General features: G+C 41.5%; 1 protein-coding gene across 2 annotated transcripts in view; it reads left to right on the top strand.

Moving 5' to 3' along the window:
- ERCC5 (ERCC excision repair 5, endonuclease) overlaps positions 1-12,723 on the top strand; it is a 162,046-nt gene extending 149,323 nt beyond the window's left edge. For both annotated transcript variants that reach the window (XM_085622541.1, XM_085622542.1), the window contains exon 16: positions 11,808-12,723. In XM_085622541.1, coding sequence (XP_085478667.1) covers positions 11,808-12,395 — 588 coding nt within the window. In that variant the 3' untranslated portion in view covers positions 12,396-12,723. The remainder of the gene's footprint in view (positions 1-11,807) is intronic.
- The last annotated feature ends 350 nt before the right edge of the window (positions 12,724-13,073 follow it).

Below are 13,073 nucleotides of genomic sequence, written 5' to 3'. Positions count from 1 at the left end.
ACGCTAACAAGGAAATGCCTTACATTCACTGTGCTGCATGAATACAGTTCATGTAAGAGATTCTGGACATAGGTAATTAGGGCATTTCCATTAACAGAATATATCTCAAAACTTCAGACCATGTCTGTGAGCTTTTGCAAGTATCTAAGTTGTAATGGGGTATCGTATGATCCTGCATATGACTAATTCCATTCTGCTATCTATGAATGAGACCAATTCAGCAGGGATGACCCCCCAAATTACCTATCACATTCAACAAGCTCTGCTCTGGTAGAGATTTCCCAAACTCTGAACACAGGTCCTCCATTCCAGCCAACATGAGCTAGCTCGTCATGGCAACAAACTCATTCATTTCAACGTTCTTGAGTTGTGAGTCAGTCATCTGGGTCTCCAGGCATTCCTGCCATATCCGAAAATTCAGACAGGACAGATGCAAATGGGTATAAAAAAAGTCTACTTTTGCTATGCCGATTCAACAATCCTGACCATCACTGACACAGTTTACAATCTCAGTTGTCATCATCAGATACTAAAAGCCTCTACAAGCAAATCAGTTCCAGTCACCAACTCCACAAATTAACTGAATTATTTTAGTTGTCAAAAGATACAGATTAGGTGTAAGATAACAGATCCTTGATATCAGCCCAATGGAAGGACCAGAAGAGGCAAAAAGAAAGTCCACAGAAACATGAAAAAAAGCGATGGAAAAGGATTACAGATGAGGTACAAGAGAGGCCAGTAAACAGCAGAAAGTATCACACATTTTTAATCTCTTCCATTACCACCTGAGACTCGAGTTGTGAACAGAGATTTTTTCTTTTGTCTAATGTCAGAACGACATTGTTGCAAAAGTTGATCTTTATCAATTTACATCCAAACTCAAACTTCATGTTTTTCCCATGTTTTTGCATTGAAATACACTGATAAACATGATCGGATTATTACTTCTAATATAACGGCACAACATCTGAAGGTGATATAAATGTTAACCCCCATGTTTAATGACCAATAATTAGAAACTGTCACAACCCCTTTTGGAGGGCCACAGGGCAATCGGGGGTTATTGAGCCCAGCTGTGGGGGGTGAGGCCTTTTAATCCTTATGTCTCAGGACCCGAACTACTATAGACCATGAGCAACTGGGCCAAGTACCCCTTCCGCATTTGACTCTCAGGAATAGCATGGTCTGAGCAGTCCAATGGGGTGAGCACAGGCTCACAACTCAAAATACGCACAGCATAAACAATAAATATTTGTCAGGCTAAATACTCACTTTTATTACGTAAGAAGTATTTTTTTTGCTGCTAACAACACAAAGGTAAATGCTACATTCACAAACAACTACACAGTGCCCCCTGCGGTTAGGCTCTAGTGTTTTGTAGCGAGTACCCCGTGTCCTACTGCCTCCTCTCACTAGCCATTGTGGTTATTCCCCATTCTCTATCGGCAACATTCAGGGTAAGTGCCACTAGTAGGCCAAGTCTAAAGAGTAGCACTAAAGTGATATCTAGCAAACCCGTTCCCCCAGGGCTGTGGCACAAAATCAGTCTTACCTGCACCTGCAGGGTTCGTGCAACCGAAGTTCCGGTGTGTGCTCCCTCTGTTGGTACTGGAGCGGCAGCGGCTGGTTCCGGTGAGATCATGGATCGCAGCTCATGTGGACTGTGCTCCATGATCCCAGAGTTCCTCACACACGGTTGTACAACTCCAGCATCCAGAGGTTCCTCTCCGCCCCTCCTGATAGGATGTCTTTAGTCCGTTCCATGGTGGGGTGGGGGGAAGTATTGTGAATGTCCTGATGCTGATCCCTCTTCCAGGTGTAGATGCATAGAGACTGCCATGGCGGCCTCTCTCTTCCTGCGACGATCCTAGTCCGGTTACACTTCTTGCTTGTCCCGGTGACCACTCTCTGGCATACAGGGTCACTGCATCTCTACTGCACACAGGCTCCAACCCAATCGGCAGAGCACATTCCTGCATGGCGGCCCTCCTAGCATACGGGGTCACCGGTTCTTCACCACACAAGGTCTACGGTCCATTTTGCATGGTAATCCATCCTCAATGGCTCCTCCTGGCATACAAGGTCACAGATCCCTCACTGCACACAGGCTCCGGCCCAATCAGCACGGCAACAGTTACAGTTCACCTTGTGGTGACCACTCCTAGCATACAAGGTAGCCTACTCCTTACTGCAGAGGGACGTCTACCTGATCGGCAACAGATGTCCACGGCTCACTTCACGGCAGCCTTCCTCTGGCATTTGAGGGTTGACTACTTTTTCCTGCACATGGGCAACTGCCATAAGACGGGCGCCAACTTTTTCCTGTACATGGGCAACGGCCCGACCATTGCAGCAGCTGTCTCCTCACACCTCTCAAAGGGAGTCCACTCAACAGGATTCCAAACTGGACCTCCCTCCCTCCAATGCTCTCCTCTTCCTCACAGGGAACACTGGTCTTGGCAATTAGACAGGGCACATGTGCTCCTGGGCAGGTCATCTTGGATTCACTGGGGAATGTCCCCTCACCCATCTGGGAGACTAGCAGGCCTTGGCCCCCAGTCGTAATCACAGGCGGAAGTCTTGCAGAACTTCCCCTCCTCACACTGCCTGACTAACTACTTGGCAGTTGACAGTTTTTTAGGTTTCAAGCGCCCTTACTTGTAAACCCTTTCTAGACACCAAATGGGATTTCGAGTCAAAGTCTTTGAAGGGGTCTGTTTCATTGTGAAGTGCCAACTCCTCTACCCTGTCTTCCTCTTAAAAGCAGTCTGTCACAGTAGAAACAACTCCATAGCTGATAGTCCCACAACACAGGTCATCGGAGTGACAAGATTTCGCACCTGGATGTCTTCCACATTGATATGTATATCAAATGGTTTGCACCGGGCCTCAGCCCTACTCTCTGATTCCCTTAGCACCCCATCTTCTTCCTAAGATGTGAGCAGGTCCCTTCCTTGTGACCTCTCTCAGAAGGGAAGAGCACCCTTTTAAATGTGCTGATGAAAACTGGCTCTCCCTTCTCCGGTGTGTTCATCCTAGCTTACAGGAATGAGGCAATACACAAATCTGTCTTGGGGATTCCACCCCTCCTGTTTCGCCATGCATCCCTTGGTCTCCCAAAGTAGAACCCATAGTCTGCCATGTACTGTACCCTTCCCAGGCACACATACATCCAGCATGTGCATTTTAATATGCACACACTTCTTAGCTGTACATCCACTATGTACTGTACCCTTCCCAGGCACACATAAACCATACGCAAGTACACCACTCAGGCGCTGCTTAGGACTCCACACCAGACAGATGCAGGCCAAAGGCGAGTTAAACATACAGCAGCAGAACATGAGTTTGCCTGTAGGCCTCATTCCATTGACACATGTTAAAAAGGACCTGTTCACTCCTATTGCTCACTACACTGTATGCTGCCACCATCAAGGCCTTTCACCACTATGAGGGTAGCTCTGTGAGCGCCCATCTCTGTCCAACAAGACCACAATCCGTGAGACAACAGGACGCACACGTATGATCCATGTTTGCTTGTAAGAACCGAAATCAGCATTAGGGATTTAGACATCAGTCCCATTGGGGCACTCAGGGCAGGGGTTCACTTATGTTACCATGCAGAGGAGTTTTCTGTCCCACGGACCCCATAGAGACTACTGCTCTATCTGTGGCGTTGATCTTTGTGCACACTAAATTCTACTTTAATCCCTATAGACTTTCACACCGCTATTACCCACTGTAAATGTCATTGACCTATTTCATCCTCAAGTTCACAAAGGTCTTGTAAAATACTTTGACAAGTAATAAAAGAAAAGTAAATATTTGCCCGAACTGAATTAGAAGCCATTTAATCATTGTGTGACAGCAACAGCATCATTACTAAGGAGATCTACAAAAGGGCCGATATTGTCCTTATGAACATGGAAGACTACATATCGGTAGCAATTTGAGAACTCAGGGTTTAAGTGTTATGAGCAATTATCATACAGACCAGTAAAAGACACACAAGAACATACTCAACAACACTTACAACACTGGAGAGATTTGGGCGTTCTAACAGAGGAAGAACATATTTACAAGTTCAACTACCTAGAGCAGCATTTCTAGACCTCCTACAGAAAATATACAAACCATTTTGTTCTCCACCACAGAGACCAATAATTTCTATAATCAATTTGGTAATATCAAGAAATGTAGAGTACATCAGTAGTCAGCTGTAACCTTGGTTTTCACTTTACCATCACCTATCACAGACAGCATGGATATTCTTTTGGAATTAGGCACAATATTGAGGCAAAATAATTATTGTACGGTCACCTTAGATAGATTAAGTTTGTATTCATCATTAGACCATGAATAGAGTCTGGAAGCATTTGATGATTTCTTGAAAATAAGATTGGCATACTTCGTAGAAGCCAACATTATATTATGTGAAATGGCTGAGATTTGTCTTAGAAATACATTTTTTACCTTCAATTGTGAGATTTGCAGATAAGCAACTGGCACTGCCGTGGGTACGAAAATTGCCCCCACATATTCCCATTTGTTTATGGACTATCCTGGTCATAAATGGAGTTAGGAATTACCTTACCGCTGATTATTTGCCCCATATTTTCTGGGGCAGGTACAGTGGCAATATCATCATGATATGGTAAGGAGAAAATCCAAAATGTTGAAATATATATCCATGTTTCGATCAACAATCATTACAGTATCAGGATAGCTAGTTCCATCAGTCGGGATAACGTGCATGTTTAGACCCTGAGTTTAGTTTCAAAGATGGCTTCTTGGGTTACAGCTCCATAAAAAAGGCATGCCACCAGTGGCATAAACATACAAAATATTCCAAAAGGTAAATTTTTGCTCATCAGGGAAATCTGCTGTGAACCTAGTATCTTTGAACAAAAAAAGTACAAGAGTCCTTTAATAGATTCAGCAAAAGGGTTACTCCAGTAAGGTACTTCAGACAGCCCGCAAGGGACGACCAGAAAGAGTTTTCATGAATTAAAAGACTTATAGTTCACAGGCAAGATGATATCAAACAATGTGCTTTCCATGGGTGCTTAACCATCCACCAGGCGATTTTTGGTGGCCAGTGCCTTATCTATGATGTGCAGTTTAAACACATATGGTTCTGTCTGAATTATTTATGAAACATTTAGACAGTTATGGAGATAGCATTAATCCGATCTCCTGATTGTTCATATCAAATAAATTGGATGTGTATATAAAGACCACCGAGCTCAATGTTGGCTTTGTTCAATTAATTTAGATAATACTGTCAATGTAACAAAGAATTTTTCAAAAAATGTTTTAGAAAGCCAGGATGTGCTGGGATAATAGTGATACATGTGATGCTCATGCAATGTGACAAAGGTGATAGTGTTAAAATCATCAAACAGTTTCTGAATCAAAGTTCCCACAATTCCTCAAATAACTTCCCTATTGTTTATTAATCAGCATTCCATTTTCTCTGGGGCGCTGACATAAAATGTCCTCCGGCCTGATGATAGATAGTCCAAATTTTCCATGGTTCAGACTGTGTAAATTATTGCATCTGCTGGTGCCTTTTTCAGGACCAACATGAAAGAGAAGGCCATCCTGTGGTACAACAAATGCCATAGAGAAACAATATACTCCTATGTGGTCACAGAATCTTTCAAAAGGAGGGTGAATGCAAATTACTTATCTAAACCAATGATAACATATGTATGCCCCAACAAGTGGCCTCGCAACAATCCTTACTCGTCACCTACGGAAAGTTGAGGGAAAAGATATCACTACTGTCCCTATACCAAAAATGTCTTGTGCAACGATGCCCTACACAGAACAAGTGCCCCACAGCATAAAGGAACCACATTCCAGTGGCGCTTTATAGTTGTGAACCATTGTTTGCAGGACTCAAAGCATGGTTACCATATAGGTGAAACACAGAATAAAATTAATCTTGATTGAGGCACCTGTGCTAGACCTTGTCCTGTTGGAAAACAACAAAGTGCCAACTAAAACATGTGCTTAAAGCACACCCTGTGCCTGGGTCTATGTGAAAAGAACACACATCACTCAGTTCAAATCATCACAGATTAAGCGGGCTCTCAATGATTGAACCTACATTTGTATGCAATAGAAATGGTCATAATGATCAAAATTAGAGATACAACAGATAAAAATGTTCAATCCATCTGCTTACCAACAGTACTTCTAATGCTTTCTATCTAGATGGTCGGTTCGCAAATGCAGGGACCCTGAACTTGTTCCGTGGCTAGTCTCCCAAGTGACTGCGCAGCCAAAGAAATAAAATTAAAAGAATGAGTGACGGTGTGACGCATATGTTCACGCTACCCATGGGGAGATACAAAGTATCTTCCTCTTGCAAGATGGCCACCCGGTGTCATGTCACGGTGTTGGAGATGTGTGTAAAAGGAGAGTATTTTATGTCAGCGCTCCGTGGCTGAGACGGCAATAGACAAAGTACCAATAATTTCAATATTAGCACGGTGATAGAGCCAACAGATACGATCTGTGCATCTAATAGGCAAAATATGTGAAAAAATGCCAATAATGAAAATATTAGAGACAATCAATACTTCAATAATAGCTAATTTTTGGGAAATTTGAAATATCCCATTGGGATCTGTCTCGTCCTGAAAGCAAATCTTGTATATGCCTTCCGAATCTGAGATTATCTATAGATATAATTTTTACAATAAAGTAATATGCAAGTAGTACATATATTCAATAATCAATTTTGCAGTAATGGTTCCTATCTAAAAAATACAGATACGTATTTCCTATTTTAGAGACAGGTTGACAACTCAACAATTAGAGTCAACTGTGGGAGAGGAGTTGGCCTAATGGCTAGGGCGTTCGACATCGGACCTGGGGAACTGGGTTGGAGTCTTAGTAATGACGCTGAACATCCTGTGATTCTGGGCAAATCACTTAATCTCCCCGTGCCTAACAAAGAATGAATTTGTGTCCTAATGTAACGTAACTGGTGCTATGTAAAGTGCTCTGATACCTGATTGGATTCGGGTCAAGTTTGCACTATATAAAACTCTTTAAAAAAAATAATAAAAAAAAAACTGTAAGTACAAACATATTTCTTCAAACTGGTTTTCAAAAAGAGGGAAAAGAATGACAATAGAAATATTGTCATATTACCCTTTGGTAAAATGTGCTATCTGTCTTGTGATTTTTGAGTCCATTTTGTACAGAATCCAAGACGTATTCATTTGCATTCTCTCATGTTCACGATAGTACTCATTTCCTTCCACGGGATTGGGCCTGATTTTTCTTCTACAGCTAACCAACTGATGTCCTAGGCACTGTGTACAACAGTTGCAAAATGTTCAACTGAGGGAGCTGTTTGGATTTCACTACGGATCCTGCTATAATGTTGCAGAAACCACATTTGTACCTTCTGTGTCGTCTGACCCACATATACAAGATTGCATGGACATTTCATCAAATAGACCACATTTGTACTTTTGCAATTTGTAAATAAATTGAATGTGAATGTCCTGTTTCTGTGAGTAAACTCTTTCCCCTCTATAGTTATGTCACAAGCTTTACATTTATAGCATTTGTATTGACCCTAGTAGGTGGTAAACCAAATTGTGTATGTAAGTCAGGTTGAGCTACAGATGGTAGCAAGGCTCTTACTACATACTCCTTTACATTTCTCTCTTTCTTAAAGGAATGTAATGGCTTCTCCTGCATGTCTAATTCATCTGATATCAAATTCCAATATTTATTAATCATCTTCTTGATATCATTGCTCCTTGTACAACAGGTAGTGACACAAACCATTCTGTTAGTTATTTCATCATTTTTCTCATTGGGTATGAGCAAGCATTATCTAGGATAATACCATGCACATTTTCTCAAGCATCTTTGCAAACTTTTTGGGTATCCCTTGTCAAGTAACCTACTAATCAAAACATCTCATTCCCTAAAATAATCAGATCTAAGCTTGCAGTTCCCTCTGACCCTAAGAAAGTGTTCAAAACGGCAGGCTGTCTCTTAAACTCCTTAGATGGTGAATAGAGTACCTAATATGTGTATTGCGTGCTTTGAGTTTTCGATATAAAATTTTGAATAGACTGTTATTTTCCCCTTTGACAGTAATATTAAGAAATAAATTGAATAGGTTCTGTAAGACATTGTGAATTGGATGCCGACTGATTTGGCACCAAGACAAGAATGCTTTTAAGTTGACAGTGTTACCAGTCCAAATCATGACTACATTGCCTTTATATCTTTTCCATAAAGTAATTTTTTAGTGAAAAGGATTAGTTTCAGAATAGATATGTGATTGCTCATACTTGTTCCTAAACCTGTTTGCTTGATCTTGGGCGAATCCAGCCCCCATCGCCACACCTTTTATTTGGTAGTAAAAATCCTGAAGAATTAAGACGTTATCAAGAGTTGATTGTCAATATCGAATGAGTGATCTTCAATTTGTTGAGTTGTGTCCATTGTATCCCTTGTGTATGTTCTACTTGTGATAACAAAGGGTTGAATAAAAATAAAATCGACATATTTACACAGTGGTTCTAGCATGGAGTCGCATCCCTATACAATGGTGTGGCCTTGGGTTTTGTCAAAGTGTTTGTGTATCCTTGGTAATGTATATATGGTGGGCATGGGGGATGTTTCTAATTCTGGTATTCATATTCAAGTTAACTAAGAAAACTTTCTGCTAAACCTATGTCAGTCACTGTTCTGATTAGTCAGCTTATCTTTTGTGAGGCATGGAACCATAATTTCATATTGGGTCTGACTACTCAATTGTTGTAGAATTTCATTAATGTATTATTCTCTATCCTGCATGACTATTGCACCCCCACTTCCCTTATCGACAGGTTTGATCACTATGTTGGTGTTCATCTTTAGTGTCTCTAATGCCTGCATCTCTGCTTTAGTAGTATTGTACTTCACCTATTTTGTGGAACCTAGTAGTTCTGTCACGTTGCTAAGTACCACCTGTTCAAACGTTAATATTTTGTGTGATACCATGCATGCTGCAGACGTAAGTGGTGATGTGGATCTCAAGCATGTGATATCCCTTTTGCCCTGATAGAGGTGTTTATTGTAAAAATATTTTAATCTAATCTTCCTGAAATAATTGTGAAGTACCATCTTGATGTTTAAGGTATGGGGGGACATTGGTAAGGATGAAAGAGAGACCCTTGGCTAGAATCTCTGATGGTTGTAACCTGTATTTGGGCAAATTGATACCAGAGTTAGGGCTTCATTATGATGTCGGTAGAACCAATGGTGACGGTATGCTGGTGTCTGTCCCACCTACATCTGAGGCCGTGGTCAGACCGCTGCATTATGATGCAGCCGGTCGGACCGCATCGGTGGAGGGACTGATCGACTATCCGCTTCGAACAGACTCAAGGAGCCCATCGGGCAGTCAGCCGGATCGCATTTCCCACAATGGAGTCAGTGCCTTCTCAGGCGGCACCGTGGGGATTACGATCCACCTTTCTGCCAGCATTTTCATTTTGGTTCTTCCGACATGAAAAGGCTGGTGGAAAGGGTCTTTTGGGGGCCCTAGCAGGTCCCCTGTCCCTGTGGCCCACGCTATGGTCCCTGTGGGGCACCTATGGTGCCCCCTAAACATCCATGCATTAAGTGGCAGGCATCGCATGGTGCATGCCACATGGTGTATGGATGTGTCCTAAGTGTATATTTTCTATTGTGGCTTGTGCTGCGGCTCGCAGCGCAAGCCACAATGGAAAGTATACACTTTCCGACCGCCATGAAGGCGGTTGCATCCAAATAATGGAAGTGGTACTGCCAACTCCTTATCTGGCGGTCCCGTTTACTCTACAGTGCCGGTCAGAGGCTCGTCCGACCGGCATCAAAATAGGTCCCTTAGTATTTACCGTTTGTAGTTACTGTTGCTTGGTCTGTCTCTCTCCATGACTCTCCTGATTGATTGAAATACCTAGTTGGTCTCAATCCCCTGCCTCTACCCCTGACCAATGCCCGACTCCTTTCCTGATCTCTGCCTCTCTGTGGGCGCCATCTGTCTCCCCCTAATAAGTGGACCCCTGATAGGAATCTTCATATTCGGGAGAAGGTGCATATACTGCAGAGCTAATCCCTGGCTGTGTGTTGTCCATTTCTGAACCCCTGGAAACCGATTCATCTGAGCAAGTGATGTATCTCTTATTTGTCTTTTGAAAATCTATATCTATGGTGAGGTTTAACCTTTTTGCCTATGCCTTTCAGCTGTTTCCCCACATTCCCAGGGTTTTGAAGAAACCCATCACAAGTACAGCACGCAGGTCTTGCATTCCAACCTCAAGTCTCTGAATCTTATTACCTGGTTCCTGATCACCTACTATTTGGTTTTCTGCTTATTCCACTGAATTACAGAGCAATTCTGGGTCAGGCTTGTTTCTTTCTACAGCCAAAACTTACAGTGCCAATTGGAATAATTTCATTATATGGTGCGAGGGTAAAGGGGTAAATCCCATGTCAGTGCAACTGCTTCACATTCTACCTTAACCTATTTATCTGTCCCAGGAATGGCCACAGTAAGCTTCAATCAGAGCCTATCTGACAAGGAATGGAAGTAACTCATTGAAGAACGCACCCCTTCTTGCTCTGACATTGGCAGTAGTAGTGGTAGAGCTCCAAGTTTTCACGATAAACAAGCTTTATCTTTATTTTACTAGTGACAAGATTACCCTTCGAATCAACCCTGGGTTTATGCCTATCGTGCGTTTATTTAAGCAAGCCTGTTAGTCTTCAGTCCTTTTTCCTAATTCCTTCAACATTAGCTGAGAAATTACTGTATAAAGTAGATGTTCACAGGTGAATTAAGTTTAACATGGAAAGAACCAAAGACTAGAAGACTTCTGAACAACTTTTAATCTCTCTTGGTTGTACAGACAACGGCCGCCCTCAGTCCAGAAAAAGTATTGCCCAGAGGTTCTCATCCTCATTATTTCTAGTCACAAGAAGGCAAAATGTCCTTTTGTGTGCATTAGGTTAAGGAACACTCTACTAGAAACATGTCTGTGACGTCGGCACTCTATGCAGGAGTGCCTCTATGAGAAATCTGTTGTGCAGGTACATGTAGAAGCAGGCACACTTTCTCTAAGCTCTACTGCCTACACCTGAATGTTGCAGCAAATTCTTCAGTTGGCTAAACAGTGTTCTACAGCCTCTGTCAATAAACGTGAGCCTGTTTTCCACTCCTTACAGTGTTTGGATACTGCTTTCCACTGTTGGCATGTGAATCTGTGAAAGATCCAGTGCTGAAAAGGTAACTAGTTACTTATCTCTAACTCCAGTTTTCCGGCATTGGTATTTTTCATGCATTCACATACAACCCTCTCTCCTACCATGGTCAGAGCTTATTCCTATATACTTGTGATATAGGTTCTGAGCTGTGGTAGACTCTAAGGGAAGTAGAGGGCTCAGCTCATCCACCTCAACGGGTGAAGTTTGGTTTGTTTCAATTGTGTTAGATGTACTGCTAAACAAACACTCTTGTTTCTCCTGCAGTGCAGCCATTTTTACACTGGTTACTACTATTTTAAAAGTATCCGAGATTACCATCCTGATGACTACAAATAACTCAAGCATTTGAATCAATCAAAGATACCAGAACATGAGAACTAGAGTTACAGGCACTTAACTAGTTCCTTGTGTTGCTCAATTTATGTATATGATTTTGCTTGTTGTTTCCTTATCTACTGACTCTTTTATATGAGTGTTAAACGTTTAATCTAAACGGGTCTCTGTCTCATCTACTGTACTCATGTGTTATGTTGTAGACTCAGCTTCGAATTGATTCCTTCTTCAGAATGGAACAGCGTGAAAAGCAAGCAATCAAGAGTCAGAGACTGCGTAGGGCTGTCACATGTATGCGGAGAAAAGAAAAGGAAGAAGACATTTTGGAAATGGAGGAACCAGCTGTTACTGTGGAGGAAAACTTTAAATCACCTGGCAAGAAAAGGGGAAAGAGAACTGTGCATGATGTAACAACTGTACCAAAATCTGAAACTGTAAAGAGGAAGAAAGCTACCAATTGCCAACCAGAAAATTTAGCTGCTGAAGTAGGGGGATTTCTTGATGTTGGACGCATTCCAAAACCTGAAAATGAATCATCCAGTGGGGATTCAGAAGGTGTATCTGTAAATGTGAGCAAAGGTAAACAAATGCTAGCGGTTCATAAGATCAGTAACATGTCCAAGAAAAGCACACCCACAGACAAATTCAAGAATGGTAGAGGCAGAAACAACAGTAGCTCTAGTAGTGGGGAGGAAGAGGATGTAAAAACTATGATGGTGACGGCCCGTTCTGTTTTTGAAAGTAAAGTGGTTAAAACAAAAAGTATAAGAGGAAGAAAAAAGAAAAAATGAAAAAAGAAAAGTGAGCCTTCTTTTGATATTGTGTGACTGACATTATTCTGGCCTTGGTGATTTTGTTTTCACTCCACAACCTCTAATTCCACCTTTTGACTAAACCTCCAGGACGAGACCTATGTGCAACATATCCTTCACTAACCAGGATTTCTGTGTACAAGTGAAGTATGTGTTCCCATTATGCAAAAAGCTATCACTATATGAAATTGTGAGCAAGTAGTTATAAAGAGAACAAGGGGTATTTATCTGGCTGAATGCTTGTTATTTTAGTAGTAATCTAATTTTTATACACATTTTTTAATAAAGTCTTCTGGTGATTATGCTATCTGTTTGTTTATTTTTGACTCTTGTGGTTTTACTGTTAAATTACTCTAAGTTAATAAATTTAACACATATTTGTTTTGTTCCCACTCAGTCTTCTAATCAGAGATTTTTTGCAGGCCACATTACAAGGAATTATAACAACTGAAATTCTTTATTTTAAAATGGAAATAATGTATGGAAAGTAAATCACTTGGTCTTCACACATTAACAAATCTGTAATACGCTGCTTTTCTGGGTATGTGTATTCTGCCTCCAGTTTTCTGTGTTGGGGGGGTTAGACACACTAATGAATACACAATCGTGTAATAGATCAATATTTTTCAACAGTTGAGTAAAATGCTAAGAGTTTCA

This window comes from Triturus cristatus, chromosome 8, assembly GCF_964204655.1.
Source record: "Triturus cristatus chromosome 8, aTriCri1.1, whole genome shotgun sequence".
Classification (NCBI taxonomy): domain Eukaryota; kingdom Metazoa; phylum Chordata; class Amphibia; order Caudata; family Salamandridae; genus Triturus; species Triturus cristatus.
Note: the sequence above shows the minus strand (reverse complement) of the source record. Positions and strands in the feature narration are given on the sequence as shown.